At 41.9% G+C, this 15,323-nt stretch overlaps 1 protein-coding gene across 5 annotated transcripts; it reads left to right on the top strand.

The window, feature by feature from the left end:
• Nucleotides 1-1,948: 1,948 nt before the first annotated feature.
• On the top strand, nt 1,949-9,299 carry upk1b.S (uroplakin 1B S homeolog). Of its 5 annotated transcripts, none has more exons than XM_018248292.2 (8): nt 1,949-2,090; nt 5,942-6,018; nt 6,361-6,561; nt 6,929-7,003; nt 7,440-7,562; nt 7,668-7,847; nt 8,142-8,225; nt 8,848-9,299. In XM_018248292.2, the coding sequence occupies exons 2-8, from the start codon at nt 5,953-5,955 to the stop codon at nt 8,896-8,898; spliced, it is 780 nt and encodes a 259-aa protein (XP_018103781.1). In that variant the 5' UTR covers nt 1,949-2,090; nt 5,942-5,952; the 3' UTR covers nt 8,899-9,299.
• Nucleotides 9,300-15,323: the final 6,024 nt, after the last annotated feature.

Raw genomic sequence — 15,323 nt, 5'->3', positions numbered from 1 at the left:
TAGAAAAATGTTTTAACTTTTTTTGAAGCAATCCCTATTTACTCTATTGCACTTCGCCTGGTCTGAGGTGGCGAAGGAAGTCTGGCGTAAAAGGTAGCGTTCAGAATAATTTGCGCGTCAGTGAATTTGCGTAGTTACGTCTGTTGCGCAAATTCGTAAGGGTGCGAAGTAACACTAGCGTCCGTTATTGAATAGGCGAATTAACGAAAATGCGCTACGCTGGCGCATTCACGCTAGCGTTAGGCGCTTCGTCTTTTAGTGAATTTACCCTAATGTATCAGAAGCCACTTCTCCTCTGGCTACAGCTCCGGATCCCTGTGAACATTCTAATGTCCTATATGAAGTCCAGCAATGGAATTACTGTAAAATAAATCTGTTGGGAAAGGGGGGATAGGGGATGTGTAGTTCCCCTTTAAACTGCTGAGCTGTTGGGCACTTGTTTGCAATTAAGGGGTGGGAAAGGGTTTCTGTAAAACCTGACAGGTGGGTTTGGGGAAGAATGTGTCCCAGTTATGTACGGAATCAGGACTTTCTGTCTCTCTGGTTTCACATGAACACTACAAACAACCAACTTGTAGCTCTTTACTGGGGGGTATTCTTATAGGCAGAGCCACACCCACTCACTCATACACTCACTCTCATACTCACACAATGAGGGGCTGTATAATGTGCAAATATATATATATATACTGTATGGTATATACACATATGTATATCAGTATAGCTGCAGCCTTGTGACTTTATATGTTGACAGAACCCCTCAGTGACTTCTAATATCCTTATCATTTACAGTAGTACATTATTAATTTGAATGGGTTGCTGTGTGAAGTGAGACCCCGGCAACCAGATAACAAAACAGAGACGTGCAGAGCAAGAAAGTATTTTATAAAATGAAGATTTACCCCTTCCAAACTGAAAGTGTTGCCCTCTGATTTATCACAAGAATTTCATTTCCCTGCTGCCGAGCAATTCCGTTATACCATAAATAAAACAAATACAAAGGGGAATTAGCACTTAAAGGGAAAGTTTCAGTTGGGAACAAAAGGAAAGATCAGAGGGTAAGGCAGGGAGTCAGCAGGGAGTTTTGTACTGATACTCCCCCCTCCTCCAGAGATGCAGTAAGTGTTATACAGTGTAGCCCTATGGTGGAAATGCTGCCAGGACTTGTCCTTTACTAGGGGCCCGATGGATGATGTTCAGGTATCCTGGCAGGTCAATCCAAAAGTGTGCAGGGGATGGGATCATGTCTACAACTCTTGAGTTCTATAATGATCCTCCCTCCAAGGAACAGTCCAATCTGACTCCAACTCCCAGCATGCCCTGCAAGGCAAAAGCCCATTCTATCTTTGTACTTCGCAGACCAACTTCATTAGAAAGAGCTAAGAAGATCCATATGGGTACCAGGGGCCCAACTTCAACCTGTATTTAGAAATATTTTGGGGCCCAGTGCTGTTTCTGCTTCTCCCACCCTGATGTTAAAAATGGTCTCCGGTTGCCAGGACAGCCAAGCCTAGCAACCAGAAGGTTGGTTCATTCCTAGGATAAATAAAAGATTTCTAAAAACAGGTTGAAGATGGGCCCCTGCACCCTGGGACCCATCAAATGCTTCTTAAAAAGTAACCCCTCCCCCCTTGTAATTATTTATAAATATATTTAAAATTATATAATGTAACAATGAATGGACTACAACTCCCAGCATGCTTTAAGCATTTCTTTGATCAGCTACATATACATCACTACTACATGAACTGGGATGGTAGAACCATCAGTGCAGCCCTTCAGAGTGGCATAAATGCTAGAATACATGGGGTTAAACCTATTAAAGAATAGAATGAGTTGTAGTTCAGCAACTCCCGGGGTCCCACGGTAAGGAAACAGCCCCCCCCATGCCACATTCCTGCATGAGAAAGAAATCGCTCTGATGCCTTTCTTCCAGTCAAAATTAAAGAACAGGTTTGGCCAGGTATCTTGATCACATGACTGGCTCCCACCAATAGCAGCAGGCCTCAGGTAAGGCTTGAGGAATCTTTAAAGAGTTGCTGGAAGATCAGGCAAGACAGGTGTTTCCCATCTCTCAGGGAGGATAGAAGGTAAGTGGTTCCTACTCCAGGGCCCCTAATTATTGGACACTCTGTGCAGCCCCTTCTAGCTTCTTTACACATATTATGGGGTGGCCTTTCTGTTTGTGAAGGTTTTATCTACAGCCGCTGTAATTAAGGGTAAAGCAACAGTGTGACTGTGTATTAGGGACCCTTATGCTGTTGTACTGCGCTATGGTATCTGCTGACTTATTATGGGAGTTACAGGAAGGTGCTGGGTATAGTCAGGCTGGAGTGTAGGAAGGACAGGGTTTATTAATTAACCCTTAAACTGGAGATTTGCAGCTGCTGCCCCCAAGAGCTTACACTCAGATTAAGCACATTGTATAGAGCAGGAATTCCTTTCAGTCAGTCGGTGGGTGTGGCTGCTGTATTCATGTTATATTAATAATCAGATGTTGTACACTTGCCTGCGTGCGACAACACCCTGCTGGGGTATTTACCAACCTCTGCCTCCCCGGTACATGCCTGCAGGGTGTCGTTGGCAGGGTGCTGGTAATAATAATAATAATAATAATCCAGGGACTGCATTGAGAGAGTTTACTTCCCCTTTAACTGGATCAACTAGAAAATGGGGCAGGAGTTACTGAATCTGAGGAGCCTGTGTGTGTGTTTCAGTCTCCGCTAACCTATAAAGGCAGTTAAAGGAGACACTCGGGGTATTGGGGTTTTGATATTAGTCTCCTGCAGGATAAAATCCCCAAGCAGCTCCTGGCACAAATCAACTGGGTATGGGTAATGTAAGTAAACTTCCCCTTTAATCTGTTCAACAATCCAATGCTGTGTTGCATGCTGGGGCTTTTACATTAAAGAGGGGTGTCAGTGAGTCCCCTAATACTTATGTTGGAGGAAATCTAACGTGTATATTGCAATACTTGTTTTGGGCGGCTTACTCCATTAATGAAACTGTTTTTTTTTTAAATATATAATGAAAGAAAATGCAGTTCAAAACAACTTCCCAATATAATTCATTCAATTCAGAATTAAGAGTTCAGACTCATGAAACAACATTGCAGGAGCAGCTTTTTGTAGAAATATGTTCCTGTGTTTCCTGCTGTGCAGTTAGTGTAGTTTTATTGTCCAGGGTGGTAATATGGTGTAAAAGTATAATATGGTGTGTGTGTATATATGTATCTAAATATGTATATATTATATATACCATAGTAATGGAGGGGACGCATCAAAAAATCCACCAACTGCCTGTGTGCCAAATGGTAGTTCAGCAAGCACAAATATCTATCTATCTATCTATCTATCTATCTATCTATCTATCCATATAATATTGTATGAGCCGCACAACCCTAAAAATACTTTTGAAATCTGGGTGCTCATGCGTCAGAAATAGGTACAATGTGTGAATTGATGGCACTCGCAGGATTTGAACAATAAACACAGTGCAGAGTGGAAGTTCAAAATATATAGCCAAAAAGAGGCTAGGTGATTAAAGAGCCTGGGCTCCTGTATGTTGTGTCATTCAAATAGGCCAACTCCTCTGCACATGCCCACCTTCACTGTGAGATCAAGGGGTAGCTAGTGAGTCACTTGACTATGTCCCTGTGTTTATATACACTACAGTAGAGGTGGGCTAGTCACCATTAGGTACACTTCAGACTCAGGCAATAGGGCAGAGGTCCCCAACCTTTTTTACTCGTGAGCCACATTTAAATGTAAAAAAGAGTTGGAGAGCAACACAAACATGAAAAAGTCCATGGGGATGCCAAATAAGGGCTGTGATTGGCTATTTGGTCGCCCCTAGGTGTACTGGCAGCCTAAAGGAGGGTCCGTTTGGCAGTACACCTGGTTTTTATACAACCAAAACTTGCCTCCAAGCCAGAAATTCCAAAATAAGCGCCTGCTTTGAGGCCACTGGGAGCAACATCCAAGGGGTTGGAGAGCAACATGTTGCTCGCGAGCTACTGGTTGGGGACCACTGCAATAGGGTAATCCCCGTATTGAGGGGAAACATAATAGACCATTAGGCACTTTGTCCAATTAATCTGGTTGACTAACCTAGTGTGGTTACACTGGGGGAGTGCTCTGCAACCTGGGCCGAAATTCAAGACGGCACATGGTAGGTCTGAAGCAGTGACTCAACCACCTCTACTGTCCTGTCCAGGGTGCCGGGTCTGAGGCGCAAGGTTAGGGGCCTTCAGGTTTTTAGGGGGTGACATGCTGCGAATGACAACAGGCCTAGGGGCACACGCTATTTAAATCCGGTCCTGTCTGTTTGGGGCAATGCGGAAACATTTAGAACACTTAAAGGGCTAATAAGGGAATGAAATGATTTGTCATCAGCAAAGAAAGGGTCATTTCATCAAGGGCAGTTGCAAATTTAAAAGCGGGATCAAAATAGGATGGGGTTCTTCACTGTAAGAGCAGTCAGAATTAGGGTTCTACATCTTTCTGGGGCCCAATTAGTGGGCTCTGCAAAGGGAAAGTATGACCAGTCAACCGTTACAGCCACATTTAGCAAAGGAAATAGAGAATTCTTTTAAAATGGGTTTTGGTAAAATGTTCATTCTCAAAGACTTGATAAATTCTGCATATACTGTACATAATAGAAACTCCCTGCACCCTTACCTGGACTAAGAGGGCCCAGCCTGAAGGCCAGTTAGGGGGAGATTTGGGGTGAGTGCTTATTTGTGCCCTGGGTACCCCTAGAACTATAGCAGGGTGACTGTTACCCCAATGTTTCTATATATCTGTAACTTTGTTATGAGCTAAGGGGGCCCAGCCTGAAGGCCAGTTAGGGGGAGATTTGGGGTGAGTGCTTATTTGTGTCTTGGGTACCCCTGGAACTATAGCAGGATGAGTGTTACCCCAATGTTTCTATATATCTGTAACCTTGTTATGAGCTAAGGGGGCCCAGCCTGAAGGCCAGTTAGGGGGAGATTTAAGGTGAGTGATTATTTGTGCACAATAGGTGGGGAGAGGTGTTGCATATAATATTTGTTCCTGAAAAATATTGCTTTCATTTAGCATTGGTTTCAATTTTAAACCTCTGGTTAATTGAAGCATCTGGCATACTGAGCCACACCTCCTTCCCTTGTAAGATAAAAGAGATGCCCAGGAGAACTATATAGAACCGGTGGAAGCCGTAGGCTTATAGCATTGGGAGCATTTGGCTGAGCCGGCCAGTGCTTTCTATAGAGATCTACGTGAAACGCGTCAGGCACACAGGGCGGATTTACATAGTGGGCACCCCTAGGAACACTGCTGTCCCCTCCCCTTTATTCAGGCATATTTGCATCATTGGGACCGGAGCAATGGAGATTGTCGCATGGGAAATTTAAAAAAAATTATGATTATCTCCAACGCATCCCCAGTGTTTTTGAACCAATGTGGGTGTGGTTGGGCAGCATGCCGCCCCCTAAAATCCTGCCTCCCTAGTCCAGGCCTAGGTGGCCTTTCCACAAATCTGGGCCTGCAGACACAAGGCAAACCACTGCCCAGAAACTCTGTTATTTCTACTGCTGGATTTTGTTTTTCACACGGTGGAATTCTTCACGGCCTATCTGCCCCCGCCCCTAGCAATGCATACATGAGAAGTTTGGGATGTTTTTAGATCTAAGATCTTGTCTGTGTCCCCTTCAAACAGACTGAAGAGAAGAAAAACCTGTTTTCCTTCTATTGATTCAGAAAACGCTGAAGATAAAAATGTAACATTGTATGAAATGCAAGCGAGTTACATTCCTTCTCACGGGTCGCTCGCTCGGAGCACATCTTCATCCAGGTCTTTCCAGGCTGCCACGGTGTAAACAATAGAAACCCTTAGAGGCCCACACACCACATTGTCACAATCCTAGTCCTTTTGTTAATTAAAAATTATTTTCTATTTGAAGTGACTCAGAAAATGAAGGACGATTCTGGAGTTCGGTGTTACCAGTCCATCATTATCTTCGGCAATGTGGTCATGGGGGTAAGTGGCTGCTTATTTATTCCTCTCAAGTCCCTGGAGAAGGTTCTGAAAAATTATCTGCATAACTGAACCAGTTTTTTGGAAATAGAGGCTCTGGGTTTTGTCCCTGAGACGTTGGACTGAAGCCCCTAATCTTGATGCCCCTGGTTCCCACTAGTTGTTTCATTCACCCTTCTCTGCTTAACAATTTGAGTTAGTAGATTGTGTGTGTGTATATCTTTGGGTGCCATACAGGCCTCTGTGGGTCACATGGTCTAACTAGGTGGCGTCAAAGTTCAACAAAGGTAACCTTCAAAAGTCCTCTACATGTTTTAATCATGGTCCCCCTCTCATTGTTTCCAGCTCTGTGGTTTGGCCCTGACGGCCGAGTGCATCTTCTTTGTGTCAGACCAGAGTGGCATCTACCCGCTGCTGGAGGCTACTGACAACGATGACATATTTGGCGCCGCATGGATTGGCATCTTTGCCGGATTCTGTCTCTTCGTCTTGTCTATCGTCGGGATCATTGGCATCATGAAGTCGAACAGGAGAATGCTGATGGTGGTGAGGTTTAGGATCCATTGAGGATCAGCAGGCTCCACAAACTTAGGGCTATTGGATAATGGGGCAGTAATAGAAAGGAACCCTCCTCCAAGAGGAGAAATCCATGTTCTATGGGGAAATCTCTAATGCTTTCTGTTCATCTGGTTCAAAGACCTTTTTATTGGCTGTGGCCGCGGTCATTGTGCCTCTGAACCAATGGCAAATACAGAACTCTGTGGAACTTCCCACAGTGACATCGCCAACAGCCTTTAGTTGGTTTAATGCCATTGGATGCAAGCATTGGTTGGAATGGGTTACTGCTTATTAGCAATGTTTGTAAATGGAATTTGATGATATTTTAATATACTTTACACCTTCTACATTGCAGTATCTCATCCTGATGTTCATTGTGTATGCCTTCGAAGTGGCCTCTGCCATCACTGCTGCAACTCAACAAAATTTTGTGAGTATTTCTAGCCTAGGTATGTATAAGTCATTAATCCATGATAATAATAACGGACAACCAATTGAAGATGGGAGTGGAACACTGTTGCTCTTCTTACACAAGCTGACTGTTCACCCAGTCAGTAGGGGCATTGGACAATAGCACCTTTTCTTTAGACAGACCGTCAAAGATCTGATGGGGTTATAGGATGGGCTAAACCCAACAATATTTTTCAAAGTCCCTTCCCAATTTGGGTATAAATCAAGCAAAGTACCCAACAATGTGTGGCCATTAATATCAAAATGTCGTGGTTACATTCCTAATCGATGTGGTGAAGCACAAAAAAGTCAAGTAATAGGTTGATTGGAATTCAAGGGCTCAAGGCTTCTAACTTGCCTTTTACCTTCCAAAGACATTCATCTTGACAGTCATTTTTTTTCCCCCTTCGCTCTAGTTCATTCCAGAGCTCTTCCTGAAACAGATGCTAGAACTTTACCAAAATCCCAACCCAATCAACAATGACAACTCTTGGAAAATTGCTGGAGTCACTAGCACCTGGAACCGCTTTATGCTTCTGGTATGGTATGGGGTTGTGTTAGGGCTGAAATTGGCTTAATTAACATCCCTCCAGGACAAGTTCTATAGACTATTAACATTTGGGTCATCTCCCCCCCTCCCCCAGAACCGCTGTTGTGGCGTCAATGGACCACAAGACTGGCAGACCTACACATCGGTGTTCAGGCAGTATAACAGTGACTCTGCCTACCCTTGGCCTCAGCAGTGCTGCATCATGAACAGCCTCGGTCAACCCATAAACCTGGAAGCGTGTAAGCTTGGAGTATCTGGATATGTGAATCTGGATGTAAGTATTTTAGCAGGACCTGCATGAACTGTGATGCATTGCATACACATCTTCTAATGAAGATCCAACTCCTACCCTAGTTGGCCTACTCCTGAAAAAGGATATTGCTGTTGGCACTTGTAGGTATATAGGTCCCTTTTAAATGTAGTTAAGGGAAATTCCAACATTCTTGAATGCTGCAGTGGGTAACGTCTGCAGGTGACTAGGGTGGAGCAGTACGGTGGTGGCAGATGATTTTGTTTTGGGCAAACAAGAACATACCTCCTAAAACATGTAACGCTTTATATCTTCTAGGGTTGCTATGACCAGATTGCTGGCCCAATGACTCGTCATGCCTGGGGTGTTGCCTGGTTTGGATTTTCAATTCTCTGCTGGACAGTAAGTAACTCTCAATTTCCTTTCAAATGATCCAGGGGATGGTGGAAAACCCCACCAGAAGTAGTTAATGCCAATCCGACCAGTACCTTGATGAACATTGTACTCGTATTAGTATCCTTGTATTCTCTCACTTGCTAAAAATTCCTCCAGAATTATTTTCATTAGGATCTTTGTGACCTGGCTGCATCAGGTTGTGTCCAACCTTATTAGAATGAGACTAATGTTGCCCATACATAAGGAGATCCTCTAGGTAGTTAACATCTATATCAGATTAGAGCTTTACCCAATCTTTCCTCCGTAGTGGTGTGTGCAACCATGCTACAGTTTGTGTCATATAGAGGTTTGGATCATATAGAGGGGCAGTAAAGACCTGCTGAGACGTTGACATCAATGGCCCAATTCTCTACTTCATCAGTGGGATTTTTCTTTCTTCCAGATCAAGGTCTGGTTGAACTTCCACATATTGATCAAGGAGGGCTTTGCCTTTAGTCTAAATATGACCAGTATACATTCTACTGTAAAGCCCTAATAAAGAAACAGGGGCAGCTCACCTTATAATTAACATAATATACTGCACGTTACAACCAGGCTTTATTAATTTATTTTATTTTTCTCCTTTCAGTTCTGGGTTCTGCTTGGAAGCATGCACTACTACACGCGCATTGAGTATTAAGGCAGTTCAGACTAACTTTCTTCCTAAACCTTTTAAAATGAAGGTCTACACTATCTTGGCCAGCATGAAGGACATGCCTTTGCCAAACTCAAAAGCTAACAAGTGTTTTATGAAATATATTGGCCCATGGACATGTTTGGAAGGAGAAGCCACGTTGGGCTCGCCTCTATGTATATACAATATAGTGTCACTGATTTCCTGAACCATTTCTACGAGAACAAAACTGGTCAAATGACTCTTAGATTTTTTGCCTTCATCGTTTTTGAACGCCCCCCCCCCCACTCTAGACACATGTATTTTAATAGGAGTAACACAGTCCTGCCATTTTTTTTGTTTTATGTTTTTTTCTTTTTAATTCTGCATTAAAGTTTATAGTTTCTTTTGAACTATTTGCTTATGAACAAGTGTTTGCAATCACAGTTTTTTTGCCCTTAGTCTTTCCTTTTGTCTCGCTGAGGTTCGTCGGATGTCTTCACTATGTTTAGCCTTTTTATATTCTTGTATATAGGTGCAATTGTCTATATGCTGTAATTAGTCTATCACAAACAGGGGATGGAGGGGTAGTAGCTCTAGTGAAGATCAGTTGATGACTAGTCTGGAAACCTTGACCTACAATAAGGAATTTTCACCATAAAGTAATGTCCATGTAATTGACTAATATCTACACACTGACATCTCACCCCAAGCCAATGTCCCTCTCTCCAACGTTCCCAAGTTATTTCCTCCTCTTAAACTCCATTTGTCCATATCCAGGAAGCTTCATGGTCTCTGCTCCTGTCAGTTAGAGATAAGTGTCCCACGGGAAAGAAAGGCAATATTTGAGCCTAGAAGTTGCTCTTTGGAAGCCCAGAGTCCCTGTCTAAACCACTGTGTTGTCTTGTCTATTTCCCCATTTCCAGTCAATGTGTAGAAAGGTCTATAATTTATTAATGGGTTGATAATTAAACCAAAAAAAAAGAAAGTAGTAACCCCACACTATCTGTTTAACCAATTTCTATAAATAAATTAAATTAAGTGGACTATATAAAGTGCTTAATATAACTGCAAAAATTAAATAATTACTAACACATATATTAATCCATCTTTAGTGATTTTAATCAATTCATGAATTCATCCCAACAGCTTAGTACTTATATTCCAATTAACAACCAAAATGTATCAATTCATTAAAGTGCCAGTGCATGCAACATATCAATTGGATTATAAATGCATCCACCGATTAATTAATATATTATATACAGATCAAGTGTATATATATTGGAAACGTTTTATATTAAATAGCTAGCATTTCATGAATAAAAAGATTGGAAAGTGAAAATAGAATAGAGGTGGAGCTGTCCCAAAATCTACTACCTGAGTTTTTTTTTTCTAGGCCCTGGGACACCACACGGGGAGAAAGGCAGGACACTAAGGACTGCGGTCTCAATTATTAACTGTTCTGTTAGAGAGCTATCTAAAAAAAACGCAAACCCAAGGCGCCTTAGAGTCAAAGAGGATCAAGAATGAAGTGCTGCTTTTCAGTTTAGGATCCATTGAGGGTCAACAGGCTCCACAAATTTTTTCAAGGCAGAAAAAGCCAACGCAAAACGCGCGTCGGAATGCCTTTGCTCTTTTGATTTTAGAAAATCCTTTTTTAAAAAAGCCTTCGGTTCTCTAGCTATAAAATTGATAACAGCCAATTCTTGAGCTAATACTGAAAAGCAGCACTTCATTCTTGATCCTCTTTGACTTTAAGGCGCTGGGGGTTTGCGGTTTTTTAAATAGCTCTCTAACAGAACAGTTAATTGAGACCGCAGTCCTCTTGATACTTGATCTGTATGTAATATATTAATTAATTGGTGGATGCATTTATAATCCAATTGATATGTTGCATGCACTGGCACTTTAATTAATGAATTGATACATTTTGGTTATTAATTGGAATATAAGTACTAAGCTGTTGGGATGAATTCATGAATTGATTAAAATCACTAAAGATGGATTAATATATGTGTTCGTAATTATTAAATTTTTGCACTTATATTAAGCACTTTATATAGTCCACTGAATTTAATTTATTTATAGAAATTGGTTAAACAGATAGTGTGGGGTTACTACTTTCTTCTTTTTGGTTTCATTGCGTACTAGTAATTACACCTCACACATTCTGGTGTAATAAGTGATATTTAAACTAACTACTAGTACAACCTCTGTTTTTTTTAATAGGCTGATAATGTGAAAGGTCCTTTTCAATCCATGAGAGTATGGAAATTCTTTTTTGTGCAAATGGGTTATTGGTTCATTACAATAAATCATGCCACACAACGAATACAGTTATGCTTTATTATAATCAATAAATATACATATATTGACTTTTTTTCTTGTTTCCACTTCCTATTTATATTATCAAATATCCTTATAATTTACAGTAGGGGGTACATTATCCCTACTCAGAGTTCCTTGTGTAACTCAGCCTGCAGCCTTGTGTCTCTATATGGTCACAGAACCCCTCAGTGACTTCTAATATCCTTATCATTTACAGTAGGGGGTACATTATCCTTCATAATACATGAGTGATACTCAGAGTTCCCTGTATAACTCAGCCTGCAGCCTTGTGTCTCTATATGTCACAGAACCCCTCAGTGACTTCCAGGGCCGCCATTAGAAATCACGGGGCCCTGTACAACAAAATTTTTGGGGCCCCCTGGGCCCCGCCCACACTGACGACCAAGCTCCACCCCATATCCCGCCCACTCCACATCGCAGTTAAAAGACCACACAGACATCAGCGTTAAAAAAGTAACCCCCCCCCCACACAAGTTGTAAAAAGCTATTGATGGTCAGGGCCCCCTTATAAAAAATTGGGGCCCCAAAAAAAAAAAAATTTTTTTTTTTTTAAAAACATTTTTTTTTTTATAAGTTAAAAAAAACTTGGGGCCCCAACAAAAAAAATGTAAAAAAAAACTAAAAAATAAACAAACATTGGTGGCAGGGGCCCCCTTATAAGTTAAAAACAAATTGGGGCCCCAAAAAAAAATTTGAAAAAAAAATTTTATTTTGAAAATAAAAAAAACTGGTGGCAGGGGCCCCCTTACAAGTTAAAAACAAATTGGTGCCCCAAAAAAAAATTTGAAAAAAAAAAATTTTACAAGTTAAAAAAATTTGGGGCCACCAAAAAATTAATTTTTTTTTTTTTTTTTTAAAAAAAAACAATGGTGGCAAGGGGCCCCTTACGAGTTAAAAAAAAAATTGGGGCCCCCAAAAAAAAAGTTTTAAAAAAAAGATTGGTGGCAGGGGCCTATAGAATATTAAAATAATACATTGGTGGCCAGGGGATTAAAAAAAAAAAAAACCACAAACTGTTGTTCAGTAGGATTGAACTCATGGCTTCAGTACTTCAACTTCGCCTCCTTTCGTGACTTCGGGTCTTTTCACCGCTTCAGGACTTCAATTTCGGCTGTTTTCGTGATTTCAGGTCTTTGCGCTGCTTCAGGACTTCGGCTGTTTTCGTGACTTCGGGTCTTTTCGGCGCTTCGTGACTTCGGCTTTTTCCGTGACTTCGGGTCTTTTCGGCGCTTCGTGACTTCGGCTTTTTCCGTGACTTCGGGTCTTTTCGGCGCATCGGCTTCGGCTTTTCGGCACTTCCGCATTCGGCACGCAAGAGGCAAGACGTAGGGCTCGGGCGCTCGTAAGGGGGGCCCGGATCTTCAAAAAATGCAGTGCCGCCGGGCCCCCCTTCATGCCCGGGCCCGGTACGCTTGTCCCCTCTGTCCCCCCCTGATGGCGGCCCTGGTGACTTCTAATATCCTTATCATTTACAGTAGGGGGTAAATTATCCCTTATACATGAATGATACTCAAGAGTTCCCTTGGTAATGAGGATTGGTCCCAAAAAATTTCATTTTAACCAGAAAAACAAGAGGTCTTAGTTGAGCTGTAGCCTACCAGTAACACAAAAACATGGTGATGCAACAGCATAAAGGAATATGGAAAACAAAGGGTTGGCGTCATGTTGTATTCACACATTAACAACTTACCTTACTGCCATTGACGTTTTGTTAAACTCCAGTTGTTTATAGACTAATGTTTATATGCCAAGCTGAGCAAAACAGGGTCAGACACTGATATGGGCTTCAGAAGTAACAGGGCTCCCTTCAGCAGTCACAGGACCCTCATTCCGAGTTTCTTTTTAGAATGTTTGGCTGCTTAGTTTCTTATCTGTAGAACTTTACTCTACTTATTAGTTACACGCCTGAGTCTTTTGTGCTACTGGAGCTCCCCAGCTTTGGCTCTAATGGGTTCCCTTCCCTTGCTTAATCTTCACTGGGGTCTTCTAACTCTCTTTTCAACATGGATAATCCAAGAGACTGGATATGAATAGTCCCCTTCCTTATATACACTGGCTGGGGGTTGCTGGTGGTCACTAGAGGGTTGTCCTATCTCTCTAAAGGTGGCCATAGACATTAATATTTTTCTGTCCTTAATGACCAATTTTAGTGTGAACCGACAGATCTGTCAAATTATCGTGAGGTTAGTGGGTACCGAATTATCACTCAATCAAAATTTTTCGTCCAACGTCAGTCAGGTTAAAAAAAATTGAAATGTATCCATTGTCCAATTATTTGCAGGGCCAAGCAGGAGGCTACCCATAGTCTTCCTGGCTTCAACTAGACTATATCACTTGAAATGGTCTTTTTAGTTGATGGACAAATCGTACATTTAAACAATCATTTCAGGATAAGCTTGGTCTTGCGATAACAAAAAGATCCTTTAAAAACGTAACGTCTATGGCCGCCTTAACTTTCTGTACTCTGGGGATACGCATTGCAAGGTAGCTTCCTCCACTCATGCTCAGTGGGGTACTAATGCTAAAAATATCCTTTAGTACCACATTATTAGACTTGGGGTGCAAACCCTCTGAAATCACCATAGCTGTGTACCAAAATACTTTTAACTGAGGTTCTTGAATTGTAACAGGTACATGGAATAGGGGTACCTAAGATCACAAACTCCCCAATTAGATTACCTCAGATGTGGTCAGATTGGACTCAACTGCCAGCAACTCCTGGTAGGGCATTTGTTAGATGTGACTCTTCCTTCTCAGGTGGGCCCTCATTGTACTGTTGGAGGAAGGGTCAACCACCCTGGATCTCCACCATAAGATGGATTCTTCAAATAACTTGGGTGCCAGTGGTTCTTTAATAAAAAATTTAACTCTTTATTGGGCCATAGATTCACAATTTAGAATGGTGCAGGCTTATTCGGATGGTATAAGAGCCAAACAGTAAGTGTCTCAAATAATTTCTCAGTTAGTTAGTACCCATTCTGTATCAATATCCCCAGCTCTAGGGTAAGTTCAGAGCTGTATATAGGAATCTATCAAAGGGATATTTCTGAGCCTGACAACTTTGGTCCCTATACTGGCAGCATTGACCCAACTGGTTTCCTCATTGGAGCCTCTGACTGCTCAACTAACTACCATGATCCTGCCTCTCACTCCTAGAGTGAACTAAATCAAAACTACCCTTGCATTTCTCCTACTGGAACCTACCTCCATTCAGGCCCTATCAGCAAGTTGATAAACCAAAAGAAACCAAGTAGGCTTCCTTTTACAGTAATTAAACAAGGGGAATCCTGACACCCCATGGCCTAATATTGAACCACCAATTAAACTAAAATAGGCCCAAATCTAGCTGGCCAAGAAAGTCACTTAATATGCTTGTGTCAGGGGTGTCCACCAGAAGATGAGGAGCATGCAACCTAAGGCAGACAAGTTCTGAGGATGGGCAAGTTAGTCAACCCAATGATATCACAGAGAATCTTCTAAGTGACAAGTTGTACCATAGTATTGTGGTGTTGCCTTTCATTCACTCTGGCCCATGGTTGGTTGGGTCCCTTCAAGTATAACACTGGGGGCAGTTTCTGTTCAAGCTCTAAGCCTCTATTCCTAACTTACATCTCTTGCCTCAGTCCATACATTTGTTGAGTCCCTACAGAAACACAAATGTTTGTTATATACCCTTACCTGGGCCCCTATAGGTACAGCACCAGTGGTAGATTCATCTCTGACCCAAATCTCTAACATAGAATTTTATGTTTATTCTACTTTCTTCTACAGTAGAGGTGGTCCTATCAGTCATTTAGCCATAGTTACTATTAAGGGCAGCAAAAAAGCACCAACCCCAGATGTAACCTTAATTCACCTTCAATATGAGTTTTTAGGTAAATCTAGGAAAACAAAAGGGAATTCTTCCATAGCTCACCCTAGATGAGCCTTCCCTGCACTGACTCAGGTCCCTGAGAGCAGAGCCAGTGTTTTGGAACCACTGTTCTTCAGCATTATCCATACAAATAAGAAGAGCTGTATGCCAACTGCTAGATGGCAACTGAGGTGGAAGGAGTGATCTGTACTAGTAGGGTGAAAGGTTGCTGGATGCAGTGGTCAAT

The sequence above is a fragment of the Xenopus laevis genome, chromosome 2S (genome assembly GCF_017654675.1).
Source record: "Xenopus laevis strain J_2021 chromosome 2S, Xenopus_laevis_v10.1, whole genome shotgun sequence".
Lineage (NCBI taxonomy): Eukaryota > Metazoa > Chordata > Amphibia > Anura > Pipidae > Xenopus > Xenopus laevis.
This window is presented reverse-complemented; position numbering and strand designations above follow the sequence as displayed.